The sequence below is a fragment of the Athene noctua genome, chromosome 23 (genome assembly GCF_965140245.1).
Source record: "Athene noctua chromosome 23, bAthNoc1.hap1.1, whole genome shotgun sequence".
Lineage (NCBI taxonomy): Eukaryota > Metazoa > Chordata > Aves > Strigiformes > Strigidae > Athene > Athene noctua.
This window is the reverse complement of record NC_134059.1, coordinates 7,037,204-7,057,013: the sequence shown is the minus strand read 5'-3', so window position 1 is coordinate 7,057,013 and position 19,810 is coordinate 7,037,204. Positions and strand designations below refer to the sequence as shown.

The window sequence follows — 19,810 nt, the reverse complement described above, 5'->3', positions numbered from 1 at the left end:
TGAGTAGTATTAAACTAGAATAATGGTTTATTAGCACTGATGTTGGTTTCACTTTCCAGACCGAGAGACAAGAAAAAAAAAAAAAAAGAAGAAACAAATGAACCATGACACTCTTGTCCGAAAAAGCAACAAGCTGGTGCATGGGGTAGCAAAAAACCTTAAAGGAACATCAGATTAGCTCACCAGTTAGTGTATGGTGTGTCTGACAGCTTCAAGGAACATAAAGTCAGGCCAACAGCACAACCTCAGCAGGAACTGCAGTCGCTGCCATGAGGGCTGCCTGCTTATCCTTTTTCATTTGTTTTCCAGAATATATTGCTCATGTAGGACAGTTTTTAACCAGCACTTACACACATTCTCAGCTAAGGGGGTCACAAGTACCGCAGAAATTCCTAAAACCTGCTGATTTCTTGGTAAATCCTGATCATCTTCAATAAGATCTGCCTAGCTGTTTCTGCTCACTGCATCACAAAATTAGCACCTTCTATTTATTCTTTCCATATTGTAAAGGAGGCATTGGTTTGGAACGCGGCATATAGCTTTGCTGTATTTGTTTAGGTCAGCTTGATCTTTTATCTTTAAGTTGATTGTTCGTTCAATGAAAACGGGGTGGATTAGCGGCTTTTCCCCATCCCACTACAGCAAATAAAACGCACAGTAAGACTGTCTATGCAGTGATCTTGATGGGCAGCATAAAGGCGTAGATAGCCCCAGTCCTGGGCAGTTTGATGCTGCGCCCTTCTAGGCACAGAAATCTTCGGCACCTCCATAAATCCCCCCTGTGCCAGCGCTCCTCCTCGCCGTACAGCCCCTGGTGCGGCTCAGCCCTGCCTGTCTCTACAGCAGTTTGCATCTGTACAGCTTCCTCGTGGTGTGAGCGGGTCTTGCTTTAACAGGATTTGAGGGGGGAAAAAAAAAAATACTACCCCGTTCTATATGTTATTATTTCTCAAAGTTTGGAATAACAGTAAACAGCCTACAAAACAGAAGGACTCCCAGGCTAGAATCACAACTGTGACAGCTCAATTTTCACGTTGTGCTGATCCCATAGTACGGCCTTGACATGGTCATTGTCAAGAGCAATAGTTAATAGCTGACGGACTGCACCGTGCTGATCTCTGGCAAGCTGCGCTAGGACTGCAACGCCTTCTCCGGGCTCAACCCTGCAGCTGAGTCAGCAGAATTTGGGAACTGAACTCTGGTGTTTCATACCCAGCAAGAGCAGCTGCTTGCTCAGGTTTGCAAAACTCAGGGGTCCGGTCATTCAAATCATTATAAATCTGAAGATATTGTTCCTCAGGACTGGTGGAGTCACAAAAGCACCATAGAAACCCCGAGAAGTTCTGGTAAAGGGGGATATTTCGAAGAGCTAACCAGGTTAGAAAGCACATTCTGCTGGAAACCTGAAAGCAGTATTTTCTCATTCACACACCCCCTCGGTGGGGTCTCAGCAGCCATACCCAAGCTCACGCTCACACGTGGCAACGGGCAGCCAGGAGAAAGTTAACGCCATTTACCCAGCAATGACTATATCTTCTGTTTTAAAGCACATTCAAACTAAATGTTTTGATTTGTTAGTATTAATCTTGCTAATGATTAGCCTATCCTCTTCTGGCTTTGTACGATGTAATTCTTTGAAATCCCCGCTGCCCTATACAGGCAAACAGCAGCGTGCTGCCAACAGCTAGAGCACAGGGAGCCTGGCAGCATCCAGGGCAAGACAACACCGTTGCCCTGATCCCGGTGACACTGGTGTCCACAGGCCTGGGTTAAGAGTTAAAAGCTCACGCACAAACATGCAAACTCCCATCTGAGTTCAGCTGTAATACTGGTTTGGGGCTCTAAAACCTTCAAAACGTTGGGACAGGGAAGAGAAGGAAGCTGGCAGTTTGGGTGATGCAGAATGAAAGTAAATGCAGAAAATTAAGGTTTGAGTTGCAGCTAAAAAAAAAAAAAAAAAAAAAGAAACCCGGCAAAGAAAAAGGAGTAGAACCCCAGCCCACAGCTGGTCACAATCCATAGAGGACCACTGCTGCAGCAGGGACTTTGCAAACCCCAGACACACATTTGTGCAGCTGAAAGCTTTCCCCAGGCTGCTTCCCTGCAAGCCCTGCACAGTGAGAGGAGAGGAGAGAGCTAGAACAAGGTATTAATCCCCGCTGCCCCCTTCACCTATCAAAATGTTTTCACCAAACCACAGAGACAGCCCAGCAGCCTACCGCGCCCGGGTGCCCAGCAGCGGGCGAGCTGAAACCCGAAATGGCCCTGTGCTGCAGAGCAGCTTCTCGGAGACGCCTTCCTAGTGGGAATAACGGGGTTCCCTCCCTGTTTCCCTCCTGGCCAGCCCATTGCCCTGCCTTGCAGACAGTTCCTCACTAGGTTTTTAACGCTTCAGGTTTAAGACAGCAGCTCCTTCGCCTGCGTGGACGCGTGCGGCGCCGTCCGTGTGTCCAGGTTTCCCTCAGCCTCCACGATCCCTCCGGCCTGGCAGCTCCGGGGCAGGCAGGAGCTCTGCTGGCCACGCAGAGCGGGCTGCAGGCACCGCACAGTGCCACGCACAGCGGCTCCCAAGTGAGGTGCTGGTGACCCGTCCTGCTGCGGGGTGGTGGGACCGGGTTCTCCCCAAGGGAGAGGGTCCCAGTGTCCCTCAGTCCGAGGGGACTCCGTGGTCCCACACGCTCAGCCCTTGCTGCTCTGAGGGATCAGAAATCCAGCACAGGCACCCAGAGACGCAGGTCAGCACCTGCAAGAGGGGGAAGCAGGAGATGTGGACACAAGCAGAGGGGAACCCAACTGAGTCCGAACCAGCCACATCACGCAGCCCCCGGGCAAACGGGGCGGGGGGATCCTCACCCGCCTGCAAAGCCAGTGCAGCTGCTCCCGTGCGGGGTGACCAAACGCAGCTGCTGACGGGAGGTTTTGGGAGCACTGCACAAGCCTCGTGCTTCGTGCCAACCACCAGACCCCCACCAGGACTCAGGGGAATCCCTCAGGACCTGTCGTGGCATCGCTGCCTAGGGCAGGTTTTTGTGCCTTTCTCTGAAGCAGCTGGTGCTGCCAGATGCAGAGGGCACATGCTGATACGGTTGTGCCTCTGTATACGAAGCCCAAAATGAAGCCTTGCCTCCACTGCCAGCTCCAGGCAAGGTCTCACCAGCACGGTAACAAAGGAGCACTATTTACCCCCTGTCTCTATTCCTGAAAAGCTAGGATAGCCCGGTGAGAAGCTGCGGCTGAGCAGCGCGAGGAGCCCAGGCTGGGCAGAGGCACTTCACACTCTCCAGCACCGGTTCCTCAGCAGGCACTGTCGCTGGGCACGCAGCAGGATCAGAGCCCTGCAGACCTACCAGCAACTTGCCATAAGTTTGCTTCCCAGCTGCTCTGGAGACAGCATACATGGCATTTCCCTCTGGTTTCAAGGCTCTTGACTCTTCTATACCCCCCTGAAAACCTTGGCTGTCCCATCTCCTCTGTCCTTTCAACTCCCCCTCCACCTGCAGAAGCATGAATACAAATCACTTGGACAGCCACTTACCTGCACTCCCTTTTGTATGAGCCTTTTCTCTTTCCTGGAGCTCTGAGGTTTAGACCTTGTGCTCTGACTCGAGCCAGCAAATCCAGCAGCAAACGTTCTTTGAAAGCAAGAGGCGGCTAGAACTGTTTTACCAACAGCTTGACGAAATTCTCCTCCAACATCTCAAACAGCGCTTGCTCGTTGCAGAGTGACCAGCAAAGCTCGTTCGCACCATTTCTGCGGGTTGGGAAGTGTCACTGTCAGTGCAACAGGGCAGCGGCGAGGGGGTTTCCAGCCACCCGGCTCAGTGGATCGGCATGGGAGTACAGCACAGATTTTTACGTAACTGGTGGCTTGCTCGGACTTGCTATACATGGGAGTTTTCTCCATTCATTCAGTGAGCGAGGGAAGGTTTTAACAGCATCTGAGAAAACAGGACTAGAGGCAACTCAGAGCTGCAGATGTTGGCCACACAAGCACGCAGAAACCATTGTCTTGTGTAAGCACGATTGCACCTGTGTCCCCAGAGACAGAGATACAAAAATTCTTTCCTGCTCTAACATGCATAAGACCCTGATGCCACCACTCTAGCACACATCTTTCTGGACATAGCTATATCTTTGTTTCAAAGACGAGGTCTTGGTAACCCTTCACTCCCTGACAAAATAATGTTGTCTAACTCTGACATAGCTGATGGATTTGGGAAAGAATCAGACTAACACATTACTCAAGAAGGGGAAAGCTGAACTGGGATCCTGCTTGCACTGCAGAGCGAGGGCTGGAGGGCAGCGAGATGACCATTAGCCAGAGGAGCTGCTGTTAACAAGGGGCAAATATCAAGGCCCTTTTTGTGCCATATTGTTTGCTTTCTGCAGAATATGTTATGTTTGTCTTGCTGGCTACTTCTGGGACATGTATGAAAGAGCATTTTTCATGCTCAGTGAGTTAATTATTAGCCATAGACAAGTGGCCACAGAGCAGTTAGAAATCACAATACAAGGAAGAAAGCACAACAGAACACCTTTCATCTTAACACGGAAATAAAAGCCCTTTTCTTCTACCGGGAATTACCCTTAATAAAATTGTGTCACTTGACTCCCTGAAACCAAACTTCTCTGAATGTTTATAAAGACTTTCCTTGGCACCCACCATCTTCTCTAGAACATGGAATAGGCAGGTAGATCAACAGCTGTGCTCAGGAAATGTACGTTCTCACCGCTGTGTCCAACAGCACGCTCCGTTCAGGCTGAAGAAAACAGTTTAGTGAATTAAGACCTTCAGCTTCCTCTGAGCCATCGCTCAGTCCAAAACAAGGGGAAGGTCAGAAATATCCATTCTGAAGACTATGACACATTTCAAGAGGCAGTTGGGTTTTGCATTCCCCAATAGCCATCACTGAGTACCCAACAGCCAAGGGTTCATTTTGGTGCAGTGGGTTTGGGTGGATATACAGGCGGGACAGTGCTTTATCTGGCTAAGTCTGATCCTTGGAGGGGTGGGGGTGAAGAGTAAATCCCTGCATCTCATGAACTTTGCCAGCAGCTGAGGAAAGAAAAAACGTAGAGGTGAAAAATATTACCCATTTTCTCTTTTGAGTGCCCTTGAAGAGACCAAGGAAACAAAGAGCAGTAATTAAATACAGGCTTCAGACAGGAACTCTGCTCTATGGCGTAAGGAAGAAATTTGGACATAGGGAGGATGATGAGACACTGCAACAGGTTGTCCAGGAAAATTGGAGATGCTCCATCAGTGGAAGAGTTCAAGGTCAGGTTGGACAGGGCTTTGGGAACCTCATGTAGTGAAAGATGTTGGACTAGATGATCTTCAAATGTTCTTTCCAAACGAAGCCATTCAGCGATTCTGTGAGAGCGGATTTTCCTAAGGGGTGGTTTTGGCACCCAGGCTCACAAGTGAACAAGCCTTCCTTTCACGGCATGAAGAACCTTGAAAGAAAATATAACCCCAGCTATTAAACTCTATTGCATTATCTCCTGACAAGGGTCAAGCGAGCATGTGAGCTCTGGGTTGCCACCTGAGTCTCATGCCCGTCAGGGATTTTGGACCAGTTTTGGACTTCAGCCTTGTTCTGACTTACAAGTGTAAAACCAGACAGCATTTCTGAGTTTGAATCGAGCCTTCTCTGGTTTGCCCAAAGTCGCTTTTATGCTGTGCACAGCACTGCTGTTGCCTGCCCAAGGGACACTGTCCCCGGGGCACTTTGCTCTGACGGACGCATTGGCATTGCATTAACTGAGTTTGTCATAAAACCAACTCCCCTCATCCTACAGAAGAGAATATTGGGGTGTTGGGATGAGCCCCACGGGCAATCATGATGCCATGCAGCAACACAGGCAAGAGCAGAGTTATCAGCATCCCCTTTCCCATTCAATTGCTTGGCAGAAGGGATTAAATACCGTATTTCTCTCTAGTTTAAGCAGCCATAACCCTCATATCCTCCAAGCACGAAGATTATTAGATGACTTGATCATTTAAGCATTTTGCAAGTGTGATTGTTCACCAAATTCTGTGCCTTTTCCAGGGAATGAAAGAAAAATGACCTTACTAGCCTTCGTCTTCCTGTTGGCCTTCCTCCCAGCTGAAGCTGCGATCAGCAGACACCCCCTCAAGTCATCGAGTAAGTGTAACCTGGCTGGGGCACAGGTCTTGAGGGTGACCCAAGACCAGAGGTGTCGTTACTAAGGGGGGAGAGGGGTTCTGTACCCCAGCAGTGCCCATCACGGCCATGGGAGCTTACGATGCTGCACAGCCCTGGGTCTGCGCTCGCCCCGCTACACCCGACCTGCTCCGTGGTGCAACCAGGTTGTGTAGCGCAGCTATCTGCAGCCAACGTGTTTTCTTCTTGCAGTCTCAAGCCCCGTGTTTGGCCCACGGCAGGTGTACGGCCTGCTCAACGGGTCGGTCACCGTGAAATGCTTCTACCCTCCCACCAGCGTGAACAGGCACGACAGGAAGTATTGGTGCAGGGCATCGGCCACGGGCTGCACGACCATTGTCTCCACCAGTGGCTACACTGCTCCAGGCTACAAGGGCAGAGTCTCCATCACCGACTACCCACAGGCAGAAAACTTCCAGATTAACATCTCTGAGCTCACAATGGCAGACGCGGGCACCTACCAGTGCGGTGTCGGTGTCAATAGCAAAGGGCTCTGCCACAAAGTCAGTCTGGATGTTTCTGAAGGTAATTACAGTCTCAGAGCTCCTTAAAGTATTATTTTCTTCTACTTTTCCCCCTCCCCCCCCCTTTTTAATCAGGCTCCACAGATAGTCTTTCAGTGTCTAAGATGCTCCGTGCTTTCAGGAAACCAGCAGTTTTCATTTCCCCCTGTGCTCTTACAGACAAACTTTTTGACCAAAAAGCCGGCATAAAAATCAGATTAAACAAACCTCATCTTAAGGTCACAAGCATTGCTTAGAAACTGCTGACATCTCTCAGCCACTAAACTTTAGGGAGATGCAGTCCAAGGGCAGAACTGCCCGTCACTTTGATGTACCCCCCCAGCCCACAGCTGAGGTGGGGTGAGCCAAGCCTGGGCACAAGTCCATGGGAGCACGGTGGGCAGGATGGCACCACGGTGTGTAAGATGGCACCACGCTGCTGGGCAAGACCCGGGGCATAGAGCACGGTGCAAACTCCTGGCAGGGCCCCTGGCAAGAAGGATCTGGGAGAAAACCTGCTACAGAGCAGGCAACGATAGAGCAGAGACCTCAGTATTGAAATGTGCGGCAGGCATGGGATACAGCTGAGCAGATCATGCTCTGATCAGGAGTGGCACGTGATCATATAATATAGCAAGGTAGAGAGAAACCCAATGCTAAAAAAAAATTTTTAAATCCTTCAAAGGTAGAGGGGAGTCGCACACAGCTACCAGCACTGACCGGTGTCTCTGCACACACAGGCCCGCACGTGCCCGAGGGAGCTGAGCTCTTCTACGTGAAGCTCCACAGCACTTTGACCATGTCCTGCAGCTTTGGGCCCGACTACGCGAGCGTAAGGAAATTCTTGTGCAAGATGGAGAAGGACGGCTGCCGGAACGTCATCGATAGTTATGGGAATATTGCTACGGATTACACAGGGCGAGTTCTGATGAGCAGTGAGGGCACTCCAGGCTCATTCAGCGTCGTGATCACTCAGATGGGCTGGAGAGACTCTGGCTTGTACCTGTGTGGGGTCGGCTTCTATGGGGAGGATGGAGAAACGAAGGAACTGGACGTGCATGTTTATGAGGGTGAGTAAGATACTCCAGTGGTTTTTCCCTTCATCTCTTCTTCTCTTAGAAGCATCACTAACAGTCTCACTTTATTAACAAGAGCTTTAATTTCCCTTTGCAGAGTGCCATTATCCTAGCCTCTCACCTAGATACTTCTTTCTATTCATTTTGCTGTCTGTGATGTACTAAACCACCACTAACACAGCTGATGTCAAGACTTAACTTTCCCAGCAGTGACTATCTATCTTCCCCAGTCTGGCTAGCCCAAAACTCCAGAAGGCAAATTCTGCCTACAAGTTTGAGACAAGCAAACTGTCTCTTCAAGCCTTAATTCCCTCCATCTCAAAATGACAGATGTAGGAAGGAAAAGACCTGCCTTTCCCCTAGCAGAGGGAGCAAAACTTTGACATGTCAGTACACAAAGACAGCAACCACTCAGTGAATTTGGGGGAAAGAAAGGCCTGACAGACTCTTTAGGGTCAATTCCTAGCAGTGCCAGGAGAGGCTCCTACCATCGGCACCCGTGAGCTTCACCTAGTCTTGCTTTGGCCAAAACAGATTTTTTTTTGATCTGGTATTTATTCTCCGGGGAGAGCAACACATGGGCAAAAGTTTGACATTTACAGCTGCTCATTTCACTTCTATCTCCAGAGTCAAAAGTTCCTCAAGCGAAGCCCGTAATAACTGGAGTAAAAGGAAGTTCAGCAACTTTTGAATGCCGCTATAACCCTCTACAAAGGTCCTCAGGGAGGTACTGGTGCAAGTGGAGACAGAACGGGTGTGGTCGGATCATAGACACCTCCGGGTACGTGTCGTACGCGTATGAAGGAAGAGTGGCCATATTTGACAGCCCAGAAAACATGACGATGACCGTCATCCTGAACCAGCTGAGCGACAAAGACAACGGCTATTACTGGTGCATGACAGATGAGCAGAAGGAGCAGCAATCATCGACTGAACTGAAGATCATAGAGGGTACGAGTTTGCAAGTTGGCAGTTCTCTGCCTGCTCAGTAGGTACAAAACCACCTAAGCACCACAAAGGAACAGATGTGGCTTTTTGGGAAGAGATGTGAGGTTCAATTCTGAAGCTTTATCTCATAAGGTGAAACATTGTGCCCATCGCCCAACACCCCAGTAGCTTTAAAATGGAAACACAAGGTTTCAGTTTTATAGGAAAGTGTTCATAGAAGTTTCTGATGCAAGCCTGGGGGGAAAAAAAAAAAAATATCACCCAGAGATGCAAATACAGCATCCTTAACATTAATTTAGCAACGTGAGGAGGACTTTCCCTCAAAGATACATCTGCTTCACCATCTCTAGCAGCACCACTACCTCTTGACTACTGTTCCTACCACTGAAAGTACTAACACCAGCCCTGATGTTCTATTTGCCCTCGCAGGACAACCCGGGCTGACGGGAAAGAAGGAAGTGGAGGCCCAAGCGGGTTCACGGGTCGATTTAGCTTGCTACTATCCATGCAAGTACTACTCCTATCAGAAGTACTGGTGCAAGTGGAACAACACCGGCTGCAGCGTCTTGCCTGCTTCTGACCAAAGGCAGCCAGGGCCAGGTGTCACCTGTGACAGGGACAACAAGACGGTCATCCTAAGCTTTGACCCGGTGGAAAAGACGAACGAAGGGTGGTACTGGTGTGGAGTGCAGCGCAACGGCGTCTACGGGGAAACCATGGCAGTGCACCTGAGCGTGACTGGAGGTGAGCCCCAAGGCAGCGGCGGGCAGGGGCTCTCCTGCTCCCCAGGGCTGCAAATCATCCCGCCTTCTGCTGAGAGTCCTCTCTCCCCATAGCCACTAGGCTGCAGCACCTCAAAACAGAAGTGCTCTCATCCAGGCACCCTCCCAGAGTAGGTGCCAAGATCACCCTGATTTTGCTTGTGGTAGATGTTTTCATCCACTCATTTTTTTTTGCCTCCCGGTCATAGAAAAAAATCCCACCAATCTGAAAAAAATCTAAAAATCACTTCCTTCCACACCATTTTTCCTTTAACCCCGTCCTTGCTAATTATTGCTATTGTAATTTGTAACATCATTTAGTTTAAGCAACATCTGACACCTCTCGGGTGAAGGACTGCATCGAGTTCAGAGACACATCTTGCTCCAGGGAGCTTTTTATCTTCATAAACAGGAAAACAGCAGGGAGTGGGAAAGGAAGGGCTATCGCCAACGGCAAGGGGCTTCGCCTCAGCTTTGGTGCAGTGTGATGGAATTAAGATTTTTTTTCCTCGGGAGAAATACTGTTAGAAGCGGAGAAAAGGTATAGTACTAGATATCCCAGATGCAACCATCCTGAGTGGATGATGATTAAAGTGAAAACAGAGAGAAACAGCCTCATTTCATTGCCTTCGGCGGGCAAAAAGCTAGAAATAAAAGCAAACCAAGTACTCAACGTTTGTTCTGGAAATACTAGAGGCAGTACTTAAAAATGCAAAACTTTCTCAAAAGTATAGTTGCGGAGCATGCCTACTTGAGATTTTTGCCACACATTCTTTGGAATGAGATTATTTCAGAACTCTAAACCCCGTTCTAAAGAGCCTCTCACGTACAACCAAAACCCACTGCAGGTCCACAGCCACCAACTCGTTTCTGTGCCACCATCCCCATGCTGCTGCTCAGGTGATTAACCACCCTTCTTCCCCGGGAGCTGTAGGGAGCCAGGCCAACCACGGCCTGAAGATCCTGGATGTTGAGCCCCCCAGCCATGCCGAGGAGCCCCCAAGCCACGCCGGGGGAGGTTTTATTGCCCAAGGAAGAGCCTTCAGCGATGCTGGAGTGGGAAGCGCAGCTGCCTCGGAAAGGTTCGTTCCCTCTAAGCTCTCATCGATTATTTTCATGAAGTTTGTGTTAACCCGTTATTGGTACTGTGTTTGCACACTGTGTGTGTGTGGTTTAGCAATGACAAAAAAATTTCTTGTTCCTAAAGAGCTTAGCTTAAAACATCAGAACGCAAAGAAGCAGAAAAGTTACAGCAAAAGGCAAGATATCTTGAAATTAATCTCTAGCTCAAGAAAATACAGTTCCAGAAGGGAACAACTGTAGATCCCAGGTATAAAAAAAAACCTAACTGAAAATACTTCTGTCAAGATTAGAGAGCTTTCCTTCACACATTTATAACCAAGCTGCTGAGGTAGCTGCTTTGGGATGACCTACTATTTTCTTTGTTTATTTTGTTGTATGTGCTCGAATACAGTTTGTTAATTGAATTGTGTCATGCCCACTCAGATTTACCATCCTATACAGATTTTAGATTGCTGGACATTCACATACATTATTCAGTCTGGAATAATTAAAAAAAAAATTGTGTTTCACAACTTAGTGATACATCTTTCCCCCTATTCCAGCTCTGATCAAAGCCGTGGCTCCAGTACACTTACTTTAGCCTTGAGCCTTACTGGTGCAGCGCTCCTGGTCCTCGTGACAGCTTTTGCTGTTTATAAATACAGGCAGCTGAAGAGATCTGGTGAGTCCCTGCCTTTTCCAGTCTCTCAAGAAACGTCAGCAATATTAAGACAAAGGCGATACCCCGCGTTGTCTCCGCCGGGCTGGGCTGCTCCCCTGTACCCCACCATGCAACGGGCAGACGAGGGGCCCTGCTTCTCCCCCCAGCCCCATCCATACAGCTCCAACACCCTGCGTACGGGGTGCCTGGGCTGAGAGAGACCAACCCCTCTGCGGGTTTTGCACAGCGGAGGTGGTTCGGGCGCCGACGCGTTTGCACCGACCCCGAGCAAGCGTGTGGGTATTTATCTCCTTCCTCTTCCCAGACGTGGTGTCCATCGGGAGCTACAGGACAAACATCAGCATGTCGGACTTCGAGAGCATGAAGGGGTACGGTGTAAGCAACAACACCTGCGTGAAGGAGAGCCAGGAGACCGAGATAGGAGGGGAGGGTAGGTTGCTGACTCCATCCCCAGCCCTGGGGTGAGGGGTGCCACGGGGGGGTTTCACAAGAACCCCACAAAAGCCACAGCCTGCCCACCAAGGGCCCCCACACCCTAACGCCTCTCTTTCTCTCCCTGCAGAGTTCACCACTGCTACTACAGCCACCCAGGAAAGTGCTGCTGAGACAAAGAAGGCAAAAAGGGTAAGAGAAGGCAGGAGAGAGCCCACTGACCTGGGAGACACCACCACAGCCTTCTGCCAGAGGGGCTGCTGTCTCCCAGGGGCCTTATTTACATCCAGGTGCTCTCCACCTTACCTGCATTTCGTCACCTGCTGCAGATCAGCCTCTGTTGGGGGAACCTTAACCCTTTCCTGACCCCATGTTTTAGCAGAGACAATAGTAGCAGTCACCTCACTTCAAACAGTGCCCAGAGTCAGCCCCAGGTAGCATCAGGGAGGTTGGGGTGGGGTTGTTACCGTAAGTACGAAACACTGGGATAAGCAGATGACCAGAAGCCAGAGCACATCCCACCTCCCAGCCTTCCTCCCACCATGGGCAGTGGTTTGGGGGACAGGGGTAGACATTGCAAGGGCTGTGTCTTGCTCCTGTGGCCCCAGCAAGCCCCTGCTTTCCCCTGCGTCCCCTCCCCTTGGCTAAGGGCACGGTGGAGTGGCAGCACTCCGCAGGAGCTGAAGGTGCCAGATGCAAGCCCTTCTTTGCAAAAGTCCCTAACCAAAGGCTGTATGTAGGTGGTGTAAGCGTCAAGAGCTGAACTGGAGCAATAAAGGAATCTGTCAGGAAACCAGCAAAACCTAGCAGCTCTAGGACAGGTGAACTGGGTGCCAACACACAGGGACAGGCATGTCACAAAGTCCCAAACCCACAAACATTCGGGGTCTTCCTGGGGTCGAGCAAAGGTGTGATGCTTTCTCATCAGCACCTCTGGGTTGTCCCTCTTGCCCGGTCTGCCCATATCATCCCGAGAAGCTCACAGCCCACGTAACCCTGCCCCTTCCCCTTCCCCTCGTGCTGCTGCCTGTCCCCGGGTACCTGACGGTGTCCTCCTGCCCTCCCCCAGAGCTCCAAGGAGGATGCTGACCTCGCCTACTCCACCTTCCTCCTCACCTCCAGCAGCATCGCACAGGCTGGCACCGAGGGGGCCAGCGCGGCCCCGGACGCCTCCTCCCCGAGCTGGGGGGGCCAGATCTGACGGCGAGGGACCGAGGGGCAGCAGCAGCAGCGATGGGGACCGGCTCTACCCTGAGAATCTGAGCAAGCAGCACTGTATATTGCTACCACAATTTGCTATAGCTTGACCTTTTTTTTGCTTAAATTCAGCTTCGAGTGGTGATTTAGGAGGAATCGTTTGATGCCAAACGAGGTGGCTGGGCTGGAGGCACAGGTTTGAGCGAGCAGGTTGGACTGGGAAACCACAGGAGCTCGAGTGGCTTAACCCACTGACAGCCCCAGTCCCACCAGTGCCTTTCCAACACAGTGGGCTCTCAAAGGCCAGAAGACACATTTTAAAAAAAAAAATCTCATTTTCTTTTAAAGGCAGCTGGAAAACCCTCTAGAACAACATCTCGTTCTTTTGATTCCAATCTTTCTCATCCAGAGGGCAGTACCTGCAGACCAGAGATGGTCTGAAGTGTTTTTATGCACAAGCAATAAAGAAAACCACTGGCTTTCAGCAGACCAGGGGGACTCACAGTCCGTGGGAGGGCACGGGGAGAGCGCACCCAGCGAGGCACAGGAGGGTGCATTTAGGGGAGGGGGTTCTCCTCCTTTTACTGCAGCATCGCGGCATCACATCTGGTGTTGCAAACAGCACAGGACAGTAGGAGGAACCCACAATTAATGGAGATCAACAGGAAATGTTTTGAGTAATGTTTTACATATGAATTTTCATCAACAGCAGGAATCGATCACAGCCTGACAATTAGTATGACAACCTCTTAGCAGCTACAGCTGATCAGGCAACAGGCACGTGGTTACTGGCACTGTCTCCATTTACGTAGTACAGACCAAATTCCCCAGAACAGCTGAACCAACAATCTCCCCTTTCTGACTTGGAGTCGGAACAACTAAACCCGATCTGTGCTCCTCTGCCACGGAGTCACCCGCTGAGGGTGGCCTTGAAAACCCAGCCTTTGCTTAATAAACCTGAGCCACACATCACTGACACATTTTCCCTGGCTGACTTCATGTTTATCCAGGCAGAAACGAGGATGACTGTAATTAAATGGTGTCTCTTGGTCTTATTTTCAAGAGTGGATGACTAAACAGAGAAAAGCAATTTATCGATGCATGGATTTCCGAGCAGCAGCATGACGCTGCTGTCAGTGAGATGCAGGTGCAGAAAGGTGAATACCCCACGGATAAAGCAATGTAGGCAGCAGCAATGATGAAGAAATTGTGACAAAGCGGAGAAGCAATTTTCCCTGAATACCAGGAATGGGATGGGCTGGTGCCTGCCTGGCAAAGAGAAGGGCTGCAGAGGTGTCTGACAGGGCCAGGGCTCTTCAGGAGAGAAGGGGCAGAAACTGCACAGACAAATTCAAATTCCCGGGCCTGTGCTGGTGACGGACAGCTCTGATAGCAAGCCATAAAATATAAAGGATGAGGAGCATCACCCTGGCTAGGGTCTGACCTGGCGGTGTTGCCGTAATAAAATATTAGCGACGCTTTAAAATGAAAACGGTATGGTAGCTCGGCAAGGTGCCAGGCAAAGGCTTGTTTGCGTTGCTGAGTTTTCATCAGGACAAAACCCAAATTATTGCCGAATCGTGGGCCTCCCCACAGTAAGCACTGCCATGAGCTTGGCTCGCTGTGAGCGGGAGGGCAACACCTCCAACGGTATTTATGTTCCCCCTCCCAGCCCTGCAGTTGTGTTTGCGGGGCTAATCTCATGTTCACGCTCCAACAGTCCTCACCAATAGCATCTGCCTCATCTCCCGGCTGCATCCCCTCAGCAGCGTGGCGGGAAGGGGCTTGGATATTGGAAAAGGTGTGGAGGGGCCAGGACAGGTCTGTGCCCGCCCGGGGTTGCTGGAAGTGAATGAATTACTCTGGTGCAATAGGAGAGGCGTGCGCTTCACACTGTCCCTGGGGCTGAGCAGTCATAAAGCTGCAGGAAAACGCTAAGGTTTGGAAATTTCTGAGAGGAGAAAACCCCTTTCACTCTCCCTTGGTAAATCCTCTTCCTCTTCAGCCCACCCAGACACATCCGCGTCAGCTCCGCTCCTCCCGCCCCGCGCTGGGAGCACGGGGATGAGCTAAACTCCTGGGACCAAGAATGGTGGGTGGGCTGAGCACCCTGCCAGCCAGCTCTGCCTGCACCCCTCAGCCCCAGCAGCTGCTCTGCTCCTTCCCACCGCTGACCCTTCCACCCAGCTCCTCACTCCCAAAGGGGCCTGGCCCTGGGCTGCTGCAGTGCTTGGCAGGGGATGGGAAATAAAACATGCATGGGCTGAGGCATGCAACCCTCCGCACAGGCTACAAAATCAATGAAATCTGATAAATAATAATAATTGTGACAGCGTAAGCTGAGGATGCGGAATAAAACCCCACACTTCTCCCGCCAGCTGTGGTGCAGAGCCCACCACAATCAATGGAAAGCTCTGCAGGGACCTCGCCAAGCAGCCCCATCTCCTTCACCAGGCTGTTCGCCAAACGTGCTGACTGATTTCCTTCAGTCAGTGACGAGCCGCGTCGCCGCTTCATTCCTAATGATTTTTCTTTAGCAGAAATCCGTGGGATGTGCAAGATCCCTGGCATCACACACGGTTGATTTCAAGGGTGACGGTGTTGCGAGATCAGCTTTCGAGAACACTGACAGCACGGAGGGGCGTATTCACCCGTTCGTGCCCTGGCACCAGGACAAATGAAAGTCACACCACGAAAACCCATGAGAAAGCAAATTAAGAGCATCAAAGCCCTGAGAGGCTTTCCTTTGGCATAAGCAAGTATTTGAGGAAGGATAGTGAGCAATCCGGGATTTCTTCCCTTTGAAAGTGAATCACCAAATCCCACCCAGCCGATGAACTATAGGCAAATGCAGGTGAGCTCACCCAGCCAGGGCACCAGCCGGGCCTCTTTGGGAAGGGACAGGGAGTCTCCTCCTCCTCCTCTGAGCTTTTCATTCCGCTGTCACCTGAGGAAAGGCGCAACACCCACCGGACTGACACAAGGCACCAGTGATGCTGGAGCTCTTGACCAGGGTCCTCCTAGGATGGGGATGGAAGCAGAGCAGTAACTAGGTTCTCCTTGAGGACACGAGGACCTTATTCCATAATAGCAAAATCCTGTTAAAGAGCCTCTTCTGCAGCTCAAACCTTCCCTGTGTCACCTCTCCAGCGCCGTTAAAAATCGCCCAAGCTGAGAAGAACCAGCCCTCCGTCCATCCCAGCTGCAGAAGCTTGGCCCTGCCTGCGGGCAGGAAAGGGAGAGCTGGCGAGTGCTGGGCCACCCCACGGGAACAGAGGTGCTGAGAAGATGTTTGTGCAAGCCTGAAGGATTCTGATGTGGAAGCAATGAGTCGACCCTGACAGCAGTAAGAGCTGCTCGGAGCCAGGGCAGAGCATGCAGCGCCCTGGCTGTGCTCGTGCCGCCGCAGCCGGCGGTGTTGGTACAGCTTGCTCAGCTTAGCGGATTCCTAGAGCAAAATGCCCCAAGTCAGAGATCTACCCTCTAGTCTGACTCAAGCCTTATGCCTCATGAATGCAGCAGTAAGACTTAATCACTTGAAATATTAGGACTGGAGTGCTACCAGGGACATAAACGTCTGGCTAATAAGCAGCATTTATCTGGGCCCTGACACCAGGAGGGTGTAACACCTCCTGGCTGCATTGAGAGATGATTTGGGTGGTCTTGGTTCATTCACTAACACATTAGGCCTCTGCCATTGTCAGATACTACAGCGATATATCTATTAACACCTTGTGGGAAAACACAGTGGAAAAGGGATTTAAAGCATGCGGAACCAGTGGGTACCAGCAATGGGTGTGCGGTCACTGGAGGCTAAAAGGGTCCAAAATGAGTAAAACCAGACCAGAGCTATAGGTAATGCATAACAAAAACGGTCTCAGGGACAAGCTGGGGTGATTTTAAACTTTAGTCTCTCTGGCATGTCAGGAGCGATGCAACCCCTCGGGGACGCCAGCATTACCAGGAGTGACAGTATCTGCCGCAAAAGGGCATCACAGTGAATTCAGAAAATTTTGCCATCAAAAAACACGCTATTCCTCAGAATTCTGACCGACAGACTCAGTACAGTTTCAAGTGGGGTTTATTTACAGTAATTGCAACAGATTACCACAAAACTTACTACTCAGCATCAGTAAATTACACGATACAAACAAGAACCTTTTTCTATTCAGCAACCACATATCTTGCACACAAAGTTTTCTTTGACTGATAAGACAGAAAATACTATCTCAAAAGGAAACACAAATTTCTAAGGCCTGAACATACCTGCTAGGACCTATTCTTGGAAGCATTTCTCACGCTGTGCACCTTGTTTCAGCCAGCGGCAGCAGCCATGAGGCTGAACCCACGTTTACTAACAGTGCGGAGTTAGCTACGCCTGAATAGTTCCAGCGGGCACTCAGCTCTCATGAATATAGATACCCTATACAAAAATGATATAATTTAAACAATACATCTATTAAATGATCACAGCTTACATCTGCTAGCAAGAGAAACCCTTTCAGATTTTCTCTCGGAGAGCATCCTTTGACAGAAGTCAGGTGAGAAGTGCTCTGCTGATTTGATCAAACTTAGTATTTTCATCTTAATGCACGACTCTGCTGATGCAGTCGCCTATGAACCAGGCTAGAAAATCACTCTGTGTTTGACTGAACACAGCTGCCATCAGTGAGAACCTGCACCGACGCAGTACAACATTTTCCTGTTCGCTGCGAGTATGTGCAACATCCCGGCAGCTTGGTGGGTCGTCAACACCTTCTGCTCTCTAACCAGATTTCTCCATCCAGTCCAGTAGGATGTCCAGCTCGCCCAAGGATTTAATTGCTGCAGATGTGACATTCAGCTGAAATGATATAAAGGAACAAGTTGTAACCTGGTGTAAAGAGAATCTGAATATCTGCATTAATTACTAGACTTAAGCATCACCTTACCCCCTCGTAGTTCACAAGTATTTGCTTAAATTTCTCCGTGGATTCCTGCCCACACATGCACTTATTTTGCTCGTGCTAGAAAAATAAGATAGAATTCGTTAGTCGGGGGGGGTTGTTTCTGAAGATAAGAGATCACTTTCCATTTATGCTGGAAATTACTGTACAGACGCAGACCTTATCAAACTGCAGAAGGGGCTGCAGGTCCTTAAATCAGACTTCAGCTAGGAACAGTTTGCTTTGATAGACAGAGGGACATAAATACTGTTCTTGAGAACTACTGTGGGAGTTTGCTGATGAGTGGGCAAGCGTAAAAACTCCTCAGCGGACATTCACACTCTTCACTCATGCTTCTTTATAAAACCATTTTTATAAATAAAGATCTTGTCGCTTTATAAAACACTTGGGTTTGTTTATATACCAAATACCAGCAGATGAAACCAACGTGTAGCAATACCCACGACTTACGCACTGCCCGAGTTTCCTCTTCACGCTGAGGAAGGAGTTGGCTATGCTGCTGATTTTTCGGTTGACATAGGAATCCTCAGTCTTGCAGTGTTTGAAAACTTTGTCCACGTAGAAGTTGAAGAGGTGATGGGTGACGCAGCATCTCTCTGAAGACTTAAGGAATAAATTTCATTTTAAAAGGTCTTCCAAAGCGCTTTAAACCCGTAGTCACCAGCCCTTCTGTCCCCATCTCTAATGCCAAGCTCAGTGGCTGGGCACAGCGGGATGGTTTGACTCATGTAAAGCTTTTTCAGTGATGCTTGCTGTGAATTGATAACATATATAGGCAATTATTTTAGACTGATTTTCCAGGAGATCCATCCTCAGCAAGTCTTGTTGCCTCCACAAAATAAATAGCTGATTTTGTAACTGGGTATTAGAGGCAAAGACCTGAAGTGGTGGCCCATGTCTAGTGCCTTGGAGTGTAAGAGAGCTGAAAAAAACTTATTTATAACATATTTCACCCGCTTTTGGATTCTTTAATAGCATCTCACCCAGATTCTGATTCACTTCCCTACACCTCCACCGATCAAGGTGGTGGGGAGCCACAGCTAAAACTCCTGTAACTGGAGCATCACATGCAACAACCAAAAACAACCTCTGCCCATCATTTCTGGAAAGACAGTCAGGGTGAAAGCCAAGTGCAGGAACCGGCAGTGGGACACCCACCTCTTTTCATATACGTGATCCACATCACGTTATCCTCCCTGACCTGTGCCGTCTCTCAGCATCTGAGTTTCGCAGGAACTTAGAAGTCACGGTATTAAAAAACTTCCCCAAACCCCCTGAGCTGCTACACCTCACGGCTGGGGTTGGCATGCTAGGTGGTTAAAATTACTCAGAGAAAAACTGGAGACACGGTAAGGACACCTACCTTGACCTTGTGCAGAGAGTGTGGATAAGACAAGATGCTGAGGGTCCTGATGGGGTCTCTGGCTTGCTGCACGGGAGAAGATGGGGATGGAGATGAGTGTGCTGGCTCCAGAGGGGCTCCGGGAGCAGCCCACTGCAAAGCCTCCCCAACGCCACAACAGCCCGGAGCAATACTTACAATGTTGTCTTTAATTGCGGTGAAACCAGACCTAATCTCAGTCATGCTTATTGAAACCCTGCAGGGTCCGAAGTGGAAGATTTTGTTCCCAGCTGTCTGCATCAGATTCGACAAACAGGACACGGAGAAGAGGCAGAGAAACAGGTTGGATCCCTTCATACTGCTGCAGGATGCTACCACAGCCGGCAGCTGGGAGAGCTGTTCAAGGAAGACAATATTTCCTCGATGTCTTCCTCAATAGCACAACTCTGATGCTCATGAAAATATACATATTTTATATAGCACTTCTACATGTACATATGTATTAAAAAACCCACACTGACAAGTATCTCTTTACTTTTTCACTCCCCATGTGCAAGAGGAAAAAAAAAAAAAAAAAAAAATCAAATGCAACCAAATATTTAACAGAAGATCCCAAAAGAAGTAAAAAAGAAAAAATAAATAAAATGCCAGGAAAAGATTGCATGTAAATAGA

General features: G+C 49.6%; 2 protein-coding genes across 2 annotated transcripts; one reads left to right on the top strand and one right to left on the bottom strand.

Moving 5' to 3' along the window:
• The first annotated feature begins 6,067 nt into the window (after window positions 1-6,067).
• Window positions 6,068-12,853, top strand: PIGR (polymeric immunoglobulin receptor). The gene is made up of 10 exons (XM_074925625.1): window positions 6,068-6,153; window positions 6,388-6,713; window positions 7,432-7,761; window positions 8,395-8,718; window positions 9,145-9,459; window positions 10,411-10,558; window positions 11,102-11,220; window positions 11,525-11,650; window positions 11,783-11,844; window positions 12,722-12,853. Exons 1-10 carry the CDS (start codon window positions 6,068-6,070, stop codon window positions 12,851-12,853), a joined length of 1,968 nt encoding a protein of 655 aa, XP_074781726.1.
• A 4,761-nt stretch (window positions 12,854-17,614) lies between these two features.
• IL20 (interleukin 20) lies at window positions 17,615-19,494 on the bottom strand. Its single transcript, XM_074925828.1, has 5 exons — window positions 19,336-19,494; window positions 19,159-19,224; window positions 18,246-18,398; window positions 17,781-17,855; window positions 17,615-17,692 (listed from the first exon to the last, which is right to left on the bottom strand). Exons 1-5 carry the CDS (start codon window positions 19,492-19,494, stop codon window positions 17,615-17,617), a joined length of 531 nt encoding a protein of 176 aa, XP_074781929.1.
• Window positions 19,495-19,810: the final 316 nt, after the last annotated feature.

Coding starts and splice junctions, on each gene's coding strand:
- IL20 (XM_074925828.1), bottom strand. CDS start 19,494: ATGAAGGGATCCAACCTGTTTCTCTGCCTCTTCTCCGTGTCCTGTTTG. Junction 19,225..19,335: donor CCGCAATTAAAGACAACATT/GTAAGTATTGCT, acceptor TCTCCCGTGCAG/CAAGCCAGAGACCCCATCAG. Junction 18,399..19,158: donor ACTCTCTGCACAAGGTCAAG/GTAGGTGTCCTT, acceptor TTATTCCTTAAG/TCTTCAGAGAGATGCTGCGT.
- PIGR (XM_074925625.1), top strand. CDS start 6,068: ATGACCTTACTAGCCTTCGTCTTCCTGTTGGCCTTCCTCCCAGCTGAA. Junction 6,154..6,387: donor CCCCTCAAGTCATCGAGTAA/GTGTAACCTGGC, acceptor TGCAGTCTCAAG/CCCCGTGTTTGGCCCACGGC. Junction 10,559..11,101: donor AGCGCAGCTGCCTCGGAAAG/GTTCGTTCCCTC, acceptor CCCCTATTCCAG/CTCTGATCAAAGCCGTGGCT.